Source organism: Dermochelys coriacea, chromosome 8 (genome assembly GCF_009764565.3).
Source record: "Dermochelys coriacea isolate rDerCor1 chromosome 8, rDerCor1.pri.v4, whole genome shotgun sequence".
Lineage (NCBI taxonomy): Eukaryota > Metazoa > Chordata > Testudines > Dermochelyidae > Dermochelys > Dermochelys coriacea.
The window spans coordinates 97,257,857-97,269,964 of NC_050075.1; the positions used below are offsets into that span (position 1 = coordinate 97,257,857).

A 12,108-nucleotide genomic window follows, 5' to 3' on the forward strand; every position below is an offset into this window, starting at 1 on the left:
TATAATTTTGTTATATCCCAAGGGTTTCTGCCCTCATTTCCTGCATGCTGGATGAGAAATACATGGATTGTTGGAAGGCAATAATCTCTAATCAACTATCAAATTTTGAAGGAGAGAATCCTAGTTTTAACCTGTAGATCTTCTTATACAACCACCGTGCCAAGCACCGTGGTACCTACGTACTAATAGTTCCCCTAGTGTGCGTTGATCTGCACTGATTTGAAACAGGAATAGATTGAAGTGCACTGTAGGGAAATTTTAGTGCATAGTAGCAGCAAGACATGAACTCTTAGTGAGCAGCAGGCTAGTGTGGAGTACATTTACAGCCCAGCTTGCCATGAGCTAAGTGTTCATGTAGATAAGCCCTTACAATTACTCTGTCTTTTAGGAGGGGTAGATGATAGGAAATGGCCAGATTTTTTTAAAGAGCTCAGCACCCACACACTGAACTTTGTTAAAAATCTAGCCATAAGTGTCGGTAGGAACTACTGGAGGCTGAGCTCTTTAAAAAGTCTGGCTCCAGTTGTGAGTACAGAGCCCTGCAAATCTGTCCCTGGGCCCTTTTGAAATTCTGGCCCCATGAGTCTTTTCAGTCTGTGGCAGAACTTATCTTGTCTCTTTACATGGTGCTCAAATCAGTTTATGTAATAAATATTAAAGCTGCTGGCAAGACCCCCGGGAATCACTTTTATCATCAATCCCAACAATAAGTAGCTTTGTAATGCCCCTGTTCTTCATTGTGAAGCATACCGACACCTCTCCTGTAAAAGTCTAGGCCAGAGTTACTCTGCAGAGTCACTCTTTATTTTGGTAATTAGGATTAATCCTGGGATTTTGAATTCCTGGTTATAGTTTACTCTGATCTCAGAGACGATAATTAGCAGTGTGTTAATCTGTGTAAAAGCAATGTACGTGCTGTCTGCTCTAAGCATGTTGAGCCCTTGCTACAGTAAGCACATTTTAATCATATCTCTAAGTGAGGAAAGGAGTTGGATGAGAATCATGGGCTTCTAACCCATGTGGCCGAAGAGAGAGCAGTTTCTGTTATGAACACCCAAGAATGCATTTGGGCTGTACTGTTTCGTGCAGCAGAATTAAATCCATGTAAATCCTGTTCCATTCCCCAGAGAACTTCTGAAAACAAGTCAGTATCAGACAAATCAAACTGTAGAAGTGAATATTTTGTCAGGCTTATCAACTATTATCCCATTAACGATGTTGCAATTTCTTGAGCTTTGTAGTTATATTTTCTTATTGTCCTTTCTTAATTAGTCTTTGGGTCATTTATAGTAATTTATGTTCAAAGCCTGGAAGAAGTTAATTATCTTGAGCTGCAAAAATAATACTTGCTTCAGGGTTTTCCCCTATAATCTGCCTTTATACTCACTGAAAGTTTATTTTTATAAAATATGCATATATATCCATTGCAGATGGTCCAGACAAATGACAGCCATGCAAGCGCCCCAGTGTCCTGCAAATGTGCCTCAATCCTGACCTATCTAATAAGTGTGGTGGATAGATTAGTCTCCAGGCATCCTTCCCTCTCTGCTGAGACTGCCAACAAAGAAGCCAGGTGTGCTGGTTGTTTGATGTCCTCATTCCAACACGGTAGATGCCCCAGTCTCATTTCATGTGAGCCACCGATCATAATGTTCCATGCTAGCCTGGGGCTGGATTTGATCTGAAACCTTAGAGGTAAAAGGCTCCTTTTTTATCAACAATCCCCTAGGTATCTAAAATGTAAATATAGATATAGTGTATGAACCAAATTCTGGAGCTCAATATTGAGTTCCAGTGACATCAGTGGAAGCTGAGTGGTCATACAGAATTTTCACTCCTGTATATATACACCTACCTTCAGCATATAGCTTGTTGTGGTAAGAGAAGGAATTGACTGGAATCTTAATCTGTTTTGCACTGTAGTGTATGAAGCCTTTGTCTTTGAACTCCCACGAATGTGTTCTTGATTTTTGTATGTATTATTCATATATAAAGCCATATTTAGGCACCTAAATAAGAGATTTCAGGGGAGTTCCCCTAAGTAGTTATGATATGTCTTTTGTATCAATATCAAAAGAATTCACCAGCCCAAATTCAGTGCTGTTGTCAGTGAATTTGGTCAATCATGATTAGCAGTAAGTGATTATTAGAAGAAATAGAAAACGTGTTACTGATTATAAGAAAAAGACTTTGTTTGCTTTTTGCTTTTGGAGAGGGGAAGAAGGGATAAATAGGAATAATAATTTGGATACTTAATGCTTATAATACCTTTCAACTGAGTATCTTAATGTTTTACAGAGATGAGTAAACTGAGCTGAAGCGTGAGTGACTTGTCTAAGGCCACATAGTGAATCAATAGATAAACAGGGAATAGAATCCAGCTCTCCTAATTCCCAGACCTGCTCCAGCTCCTGAATGAAGAGGGGAAAATGCATAAGGAAGGGAGATGTTAACAGAAACTAGAGCTATGTAAAATAGCAGCCACATATAATTCAGAAAGGAACAAATTCAGAGCTGACTTAGACCCCATGCAGTCCCTGTGCCTTCAATGGAAATGTACAAAGTATAAATTAGCTGTGAATTCAGAACGTATATGCAAACATGCATGATGAACCTGACTGTTAATCACATGCGTCTTGCTCAATCATAAATCTCTGGAAGTCAGGAGCATATCCTAATTGAAACTAGAATTCCATTTAAGAGTGTTAATTTTTTTCTGACTACCAGCTTCTAACAATTTTCTTTTTGCGATAATGCTTGCCTTGAGTAGAAGCACAGAGGGCATGATCCTTCCTTCAATGAATTCAGAGGGAGTATCTCCTGGAAAGAATCATAGAATCATAGAATCATAGAATATCAGGGTTGGAAGGGACCCCAGAAGGTCATCTAGTCCAACCCCCTGCTCAAAGCAGGACCAAGTCCCAGTTAAATCATCCCAGCCAGGGCTTTGTCAAGCCTGACCTTAAAAACCTCTAAGGAAGGAGATTCTACCACCTCCCTAGGTAACGCATTCCAGTGTTTCACCACCCTCTTAGTGAAAAAGTTTTTCCTAATATCCAATCTAAACCTCCCCCATTGCAACTTGAGACCATTACTCCTCGTTCTGTCATCTGCTACCATTGAGAACAGTCTAGAGCCATCCTCTTTGAAACCCCCTTTCAGGTAGTTGAAAGCAGCTATCAAATCCCCCCTCATTCTTCTCTTCTGCAGACTAAACAATCCCAGCTCCCTCAGCCTCTCCTCATAAGTCATGTGCTCTAGACCCCTAATCATTTTCGTTGCCCTTCGTTGTACTCTTTCCAATTTATCCACATCCTTCCTGTAGTGTGGGGCCCAAAACTGGACACAGTACTCCAGATGAGGCCTCACCAGTGTCGAATAGAGGGGAAAGATCACGTCCCTCGATCTGCTCGCTATGCCCCTACTTATACATCCCAAAATGCCATTGGCCTTCTTGGCAACAAGGGCACACTGCTGACTCATATCCAGCTTCTCGTCCACTGTCACCCCTAGGTCCTTTTCCGCAGAACTGCTGCCGAGCCATTCGGTCCCTAGTCTGTAGCGGTGCATTGGATTCTTCCATCCTAAGTGCAGGACCCTGCACTTATCCTTATTGAACCTCATTAGATTTCTTTTGGCCCAATCCTCCAATTTGTCTAGGTCCTTCTGTATCCTATCCCTCCCCTCCAGCGTATCTACCACTCCTCCCAGTTTAGTATCATCCGCAAATTTGCTGAGAGTGCAATCCACACCATCCTCCAGATCATTTATGAAGATATTGAACAAAACGGGCCCCAGGACCGACCCCTGGGGCACTCCACTTGACACCGGCTGCCAACTAGACATGGAGCCATTGATCACTACCCGTTGAGCCCGACAATCTAGCCAGCTTTCTACCCACCTTATAGTGCATTCATCCAGCCCATACTTCCTTAACTTGCTGACAAGAATGCTGTGGGAGACCGTGTCAAAAGCTTTGCTAAAGTCAAGAAAATATGTCCAACTTGGCCTTGGTCTTCAAGAGTGGGGAGGAATTCCTAACATTTAGGAAGGAAGATACCAGTACAGTTCGTACGGAGGCCCCAGTTAAAGAAACCCAAGCCTTCTTTTAAATCACGGGCCATACCATTGATGAGGATTCCATTATGTAGGGTTTTAAAGATCCAAAAGCTGCACTGGAAATTGAGGAGAAGCAATTTACTTGACAGGACAGAAATAATAATTAATAAAATAAAACCATTCTGCCTGGCATTCTCTCCTGTGCTAATTAAAGCTTTCTGAAAGAAACAAGAAAAAAAAGGTCTTGGGGATTCTTAAAACAGAGATACTGAAAAAATGGCTCCATCATTAAGATGGTGCATTTCCACAAAGGGTGCTTTTTTCATAGATACAGTCTGCTGATTAAAAGTCTTGTAGGTTTCCCACCAGTAGAAGTTGCTTAATTACATTTTATGCATGCTCTCAGAGTACCTGTATGGTGAGAACCTGACAAATGGTCTTCTGAAAGCAAATCAATTCTGTTCTCTTGCGCTTTCTTGAATATACATGCTGTCCGGAGCCTGAAAAGCTCAGCAGTGGCATAAGAGGAAGCCAAACAGTGGGGCGCCAGTTAGGCTCTATGGTTCTGTGAAAGACTTTGTAGCCTCATGTAAACAAAAAGAAGAATGTGTCATTGGCTGTAGTGAGTAAATGGAACCTTCTTGTCTCCTTTGCTCTTGTCTCCTTATAAATAAAGCGTTGTTGTCCATCCTTGGCATTTGCCATTCATTGTGATAAATTGGTCTTGATGTGTCTGACATTTTAACCAAGTTGTTTAATGGTCTATTTCTGAAAAGACAGACCTTGCTATAGTTTACATGAGCACAGGATATCCAGCTTTGACGGTCACTGTCACATACTACATTAACCATTTCCTTCCCAAGTGTGTGAAGACTGGAGAAGAATAGAAGGAACTAAACATTTTAGTCACATAAGTCTAAAGCATACTAAATTCTGTAAGCAAGATTTGAGACCATCCTGCCTATATATAAATCAAGCATGATTTGCGGCTGCTAAGAGGAGACTGTTTCATGGCTTGTGCAGTATGTTAAGTCCCATTGCATTTGAATTGTCTTGGTAACTCTTAGAAGACGCTTGTAGAAATGCTGCTGGGTATTTCTCCAGTACTCTCACTTTGATTTTTTTCAATTTCTGTTTCTTTTATATCTCATTTTGTGCTGAGTACTTGGCTTCAGTGCAAAGATGAAAAGATCACTTGGACTCACAGTAGCCACTGGGGCCTGGCTCAGTGCGAAGAATTGATGAACTGTGACAAGGGACAGCTTCTGTCCCTGCGTCCTGCAAGTTCATCTGGTCTACTTTACTTTTTGTTAATGTCTCTAATTACTCAGTCAATGAGATGATTAACCTAATTCTTCTACTCTCCATGAATAGAATTCTTCTGTCCCTACCTTCCCCATTCCTCCTGCTCCCCCAGGCTGTTTGGCTGCTACAGACAGATGGCTAGAGAAGTGCCCACAATTAAATTGTGAATACTACATAACCTTTCTGCAGGTCAATGATCACATTGCATTACAATTTCAGTTGTCATTATATGTTCTCTTCCTCAAAACCAGACGTGCTAGGGAATATTTTCCACTCCCTTCTCCCCCATGCCAAGCCCCACTTATGGTCTTCTCCTCCTGTATGATGCACAGACAGGAGATTGTCTTTGAAAATGTCATTTTGAAACAAAATGTTGAAATGGCTCATTTTGAAAATGTTGAAACAAAATGTTTTGACGTTTCCAATTTGTATTAGGGGTTTTTTTTCAGCTGAAATTGCTGAATTCTATCCAAATTCATGAATAATTTCAGTGCACCAAAAACGTACAATATTAGCTTTCTTTCTGTCTTCTGAAACTTCCCCAGTGCTCCAAGACTTATTGAAAATCAGTATTAATGGTCTAGCAAGCTCCTGTGCCAGTTCTTTTAAAACTCTTTTCTGGACCTGCTGATTTAAAAATGACTAACTTTAGTAGCTTCTGTTTTACATCCTCCAGAGAAACTAGTTGAAATGAAAAGAGGGTTATCATCACCATATGATGTGACGGCATCATCTGCTTTTTCCCCAAATACAGAACATAAATATTTATTAAACATTTTTTTCTGCATTGTTGTTGATAATTCTGCTATTTCCATCTAGTAATGGAGCACTGCCATTGTCAGGATTTTTTTGTTCCTAATATTTAAAAAACAAAAAACGCTCCTTAACTGTATTGTGTCATAGAGTTCTCCTTGTGTCCCTAGGCTTTCCTTATCAATTTTCTGCAATTCCTAACTTCTGATTTATACTTATGAATACAATCAAGTTCCCCTTCCTTCCATTTGTTATATATTATTATTTTTATTAGCTGCCTTTTCTTCCCCTGTAAACCAGGCTGTTTTTTTAACCAGCACAGCCATGTTCCTCAATTGTGGCCTTTCATTGTGCTCTTTTCTAATTTTTAGCCAACTATAGTTGGATGTGTGCAAAATCTATGAGTTTGTGATTATCTTGTCTACTTAACTCCCTTGTCTTATAGGGGAAATCTCTCTTGCTTCATGAAATTCAGAAATTGCTGTACAAAAGAAATTGCAGCCAAAAAAAAAAAACCCAAACAAACAAAACGAAACAAAAAACAACCACCCCCACCACCACATTAGCTACTAGTAGATCAATTAATAATAAAAAATGTGTCAGATAAATTATTTACTGAATATTTAAATAAAAATCAGTTCTGAAGTTCTTTTATTGTGATGTATCTGCATTTGACTTTTGGTATTCTAAACATGCCCAATTCCCATTGATATCAGTGGTCTCTGCCATTTATTATAGGAATTTTACCTGGATATCAGGTTCAGAATTTGGCCACATTAAATTTACTAAAGCAATATCTCATTAATGTGTACTGCTGTTTTCATATCTACATTTATTTTCCTTGTATTTTCTTTTTTTTTTAGCCAAACAAGTGTGCCCAGCTGAAAAAATTAGCTGTGGAGACTCAAGCAACAAATGTATCCCATCATCCTGGAGATGTGATGAGGAGAAAGATTGTGAAAGTGGAATTGACGAGGCTGGTTGCACTACTGGTGAGTTATAATAATACCTAATATCTATATAGCAGCTTTCTTCCAGAAGGCTCTTGAAGTGATTGATAGATTGCGTATGAATGGATGACTTTTCTCACCAACAAACTCCACAGTCACTCTATATTAACAATGCTATTTCAGCAGATTTTAGGAGGAGAAATGAAGGTTATCTCCAGTTGGAGCTACTTGAGGAATGTAGAGTAGATTTTGTGTACAACTGAGTATTCTTTTGTCACTCTAGTAGAATGCAGTTACAGTTACAGAACACAGCTGGAATTTGGTTAAGATATACTGGTTAGCATGCATACTCGTGCAGAAAGTGCTGTAGGGGCATAAATGGGCAATAGACAATGGGTTTTGTGTGTCTTCCTAAAGACAACACACTGCCTCAGGTCCCATACTGGATCATGGATGTATTGATGATTCAGGGGGAAAGAGTGCTTCCTCCTAAATCACTAGCATCACTTCTTGCAGATTTCAGAGTAGCTGCCGTGTTAGTCTGTATTCGCAAAAAGAAAAGGAGTACTTGTGGCACCTTAGAGACTAACAAATTTATTTGAGCATAAGCTTTCGTGAGCTCACGAAAGCTTATGCTCAAATAAATTTGTTAGTCTCTAAGGTGCCACAAGTACTCCTTTTCTTTTTGCGAATACAGACTAACACGGCAGCTACTCTGAAATCTAGTCTCTAAGGTGCCACAAGTACTCCTTTTCTTTTTACTTCTTGCAGAGTCTCTGTTTTATTTGAGGGCTGCCATCCAGGTACTGGCTATGCCCACCTCTGGTCAATTTAGAAGTTCTGACGAGATCACACAGCCAAATTGGAAAGGCTATTAACACTTGATTTTTTGTGTGTGTGACCCAAATGATCTCCCTTTCTTCAGCGAGGTTTCTCTTTGAAATTCACTTTTTTTCTCCAGGCCTGTCAGTTCTAATCCTTCAATATGACATAGCTCATTTCTCAGACACTTCATGCGTTTATTTTTTTTAAGTCAACAGTATGGAATCCAAGTTGGAATTGCTGATAACTCTGGGTAACTACACCCTTAAGGGCTCTATCTCTCTCTTTGTTTGTTCCACTGATGCCTTTCTGTGTCTATTGTCATGTTTTTGGTCTTTGGAAAAAGATTTTGTGTACTATGTGTGAAATATGTCCCCTAATTTTGATGTTGTGGACAGTAATTTTTTTCCTAGTTCAAACATTTATTCTTTCATGATTAAAAACAAAAAAGTCAACACAGTAAGTGGGAAATATCATAAAAAGTTACCCAAGGGCATTTTCTTTAGCCACTAATTACACATGTGGGAATGGGAATGCAGTATTTAACGGTTGCTGATAATTCTATGAACTGTTGAGTGCATTAACCAGTTAATTTATGGTCCATTAGAAGATTTCTGGGTAGTGTTACTTACACACACTTTTTTTCTTCAGTTATTCACAGTTCTTGTAAGTATTTCCAACCTCCAGTGTGGTGAGATCAATAGATAATCTCCCTTAAAATATTATGCGGGCATTTAGAAGGACAAATTCAGATCTCATATTTATTGGGGCAACCACAGTGACTTTGTGTGTTCAAGAGCAGAGCTGGCTTTAGTTGGTGGGAGCATATCATCCTTCTGTTTGTCATCATACACCTTACAACATAAAATAAATTGTTCTCTTTATCCATAGTGAAGTTCCTTTTGCCACTGTACATGCAGCTCAGCCCAGGACTTGTGTTGTACAAGAAAACAAGCACATTTTTCATGGTGTATTTCAGCAAAAACAACGAGGAGTCCTTGTGGCACTTAGAGCAGGAGTTCTCAAACTGGGGGTCGGGACCCCTCAGGGGATCGTGAGGTTATTACATGTAGGGTCGCGAGCTGTCAGCCTCTACCCCAAACCCGGCTTTGCATCCAGAATTTATAATGTTAAATATATACAAAAGTTTTTAATTTATAAGGAGGGTCGCACTCAGAGGCTTGCTATTTGAAAGGGGTCACCAGTACAAAAGTTTGAGAACCACTGCCTTAAGAGACTAACAAATTTATTTGAGCATAAGCTTTCGTGAGCTAAAACCTACTTCAACAGATGCATGGAGTGGAACATACAGTAGGGAGGTATCGATACACAGCATGTGAAAAGATGGGAGTTGCCTTACCAAGTGTGGGGGTCAATGCCAATTCAATTAACGTGGAAGTGGGCTATTCTCAACAGTTGTCAAAAAGGGGTGGAAATCACTTTTGTAGTGCTAATGAGGCCAAAGTAAACAAGGTGACCCATTTCAAACAGTTGACAAGAAGGTTTGAGTATCAGCAGGGAGAAATTTCTTTTTGTAGTGACCCAGCCACTCCCAGTCTTTATTCAGGCCTAATTTGATGGTGTGCAGTTTGCAAATTAATTCCAGTTCTGCAGTTTCTCGTTGGAATCTGTTTTTGAAGTTTTTTTGTTGAAGAATTGCCACTTTTAAGTCTGTTGTTGAGTGTCCAGGGAGATTGAAGTGCTCTCCTATTGGTTTTGAATGTTATAATTCCTGATGTCAGATTTGTGTCCATTTATTCTTTTGTGTAGAGACTGTCTGGATTGGCCAATGTACATGGCAGAGGGGCATTGCTGGCACATGATGGCATATATCACATTGGTAGATGTGCAGGTGAACGAGCCCCTGATGGTGTGGCTGATGTAGTTAGGTCCTATGATGGTGTCCCTTGAATAGATATGCGGACAGAGTTGGCACCGGGGTTTGTTGCAGGGTTTGGTTCCTGAGTTAGTGTTTTTGTTGTGTGGTGAGTATTTGCTTCAGATTGGGAGGCTGTCTGTAAGTGAGGACTGGTCGGTCTTCCAAGGTCTGTGAGAGTGAGGGATTTTCCTTCAGGATAGGTTGTAGATCCTTGATGATATGCTGGAGAGGTTTTAGTTGGGGGCTGTAGGTGACGAGTAGTGGCGTTTCATTATCAACTATTCTTCTTTGAGTGCTTGCTCATGTCGATTCTATTCCAGGTATGCGCACACCCACATTTGTGGTCGTTGGAGATTTTTGCCTTAGCGGTGTCTGTGGAGTCAGTTGTGGCGCCCTCTTGAGTGCCGCACTCATGCATCGGTATATCAGGCACCACCAGCCCAATGCCCTCTCAGTTCTTTCTTTCTGCCTGTCGGTCGTCCTCTTGGCGTACTTCCCAGTTGCCTGCCTCATGGGAGCGCTCCCCATTGCATCTCCGGTTTCGCTGCGCACTGGCACTGATCACTTCATACCAGGCACCCGTCTCTGACGGTGACGGTCAGCAAACAAACTCAGGCGTTGGTGGCCCCACCATGGTCACTGGAAGGGAATTCCTCCGACACGGAAGCCCAGTTTAGCCCCTCACCTAGACTGCACCAGCACGAATAGGCACCTGAAACCACGTCGACAGCACCGACTTGGCAGCACGGCCAGTGGCCAGCGCACTGGCCTTATTGTGGTGCGTGGAGAATGCCAGTTGTGGCAATGCCCCCTTCGCACTGCTCGTCGGCCGTCACCTCAGAGCAACAGTCGGCGGAGCTGATGGCACCAGACTCGGTGCACGAGCCATGCTTAGTGGTCGAGGCAGAGGGAACTGCACTCACCCCTAAGCTTCCCTCCCCTATGGGGGAAAATGCTCTAGAGCCTTCCCCGGTGGTGCAGTTGTTGTCCTCATCCCCGGATGAAGCGGTTGCGGGACCCTCCAGCTCGCCGGATGATTTCAAAGAACACCAGGCCCTGCTACAACGGGTGGCCAAGAACTTGGACCTGGAGGTGGAGAAGATGGCTGAGCAGGCAGACACCTTGTTTAATGTTCTGTCAGCATCTACCCCAACCTGTGTTGCACCATCAGTGCATGACGGTGTCCTTAAGATTGCCAAAGACCTCTGGCAAACTCCTTCCTCCATTCCTCCCACCTCAAAAAGGGCCGGAAAAAAATATTTTGTCCCGGCCAAGGGGTTTGAATACCTCCATACTCACCCTCCAGCTCGCTGGTGGTCTCTGCAGTCAATAAAAAAGACAAGCAGGAGCGTACCAGTTCGACCCTCAGAAATAAACAGGTCAAAGGATTGGATCTGTTTGGAAGAAATATTTATTCAACAGCCAGTTTGCAGTTCCCGGTAGCAAACCATTAGGCCTTCTTGGGCTGTCACAACTTTAACTTATGGGATTCCCTCCATATGTTAAAGGAGTCCCTTCCACAGGGTTTGGCCCAGGAATTTGGCACCCTGGTGGAGGAGGACACTGTGGCTGCCAGGTGCTCCTTCCAAATGGCATTGGACACGGCGGAATCAGCAGCTAGGGTGGTTGCGTTGGCAGTGGTTATGAGGCGCAGCTCCTGGCATCGGACTGCAGGTCTCTCCCAAGAAATGCAGACCTCCATCCACGACCTCCCATTCAATGGGAATGGTCTCTTTTCCGACCGGACGTATGCAAGGCTGCATGACCTAAAGGACATGGTGCCACCCTTTACTTGCTGGGCATGCATCCACTGTAGCCTGCGAGAAAGCAGTTCCAGTTGCCCCCACCTCCTAGGCCTTGGCAGTCTCATCGGGGATCTGCAAGAAGAAGGGACAGAGACACTAGTTTCAGCCACTTTCACCCTTCCTCCTCCTGCTCACCCACGCAGCCCAGCCCAGCAAAACACCCCGGGGGCCAGTAGCGCTCATTTTGAGGGTGCGGTCGAGAGCGATGCTCCAGTCACCTTCCAGGATCCAACTGGCCCTTTCCTCGAACATCTTCATCTGTACCATTCGGCCTGGTCCCAAGTCACCTTGGACTGTTGAGTGCGGGACATAGTGTCTCATGGTTATATCCTGTAGTTTTCGGACGGCCCTGCCTTCTACCCCCCATCTCCTCCTCCCCGCCCCTCTTCAGGGACCCTTCTCACAAGAAACTCCTCATTCAAGAGGTTGAGAACATCTTGCCCCTGGGGGCAGTGGAAGAGATCCCTTGCGACATGAAGGAAAAGGTTTATATTCCTGCTGCTTCCTAATCCCCAAAGCAAAAGGGAGCCTCAGA

At 42.6% G+C, this 12,108-nt stretch overlaps 1 protein-coding gene across 2 annotated transcripts in view; it reads left to right on the forward strand.

Annotated features, from left to right (window-relative positions):
* The window catches only part of LRP8 (LDL receptor related protein 8), a 277,677-nt gene that overhangs the window by 191,377 nt on the left and 74,192 nt on the right, over positions 1-12,108 (forward strand). For both annotated transcript variants that reach the window (XM_038413161.2, XM_038413159.2), the window contains exon 4: positions 6,981-7,109. In XM_038413161.2, the coding sequence (XP_038269089.1) occupies positions 6,981-7,109 (129 nt within the window). The remainder of the gene's footprint in view (positions 1-6,980; positions 7,110-12,108) is intronic.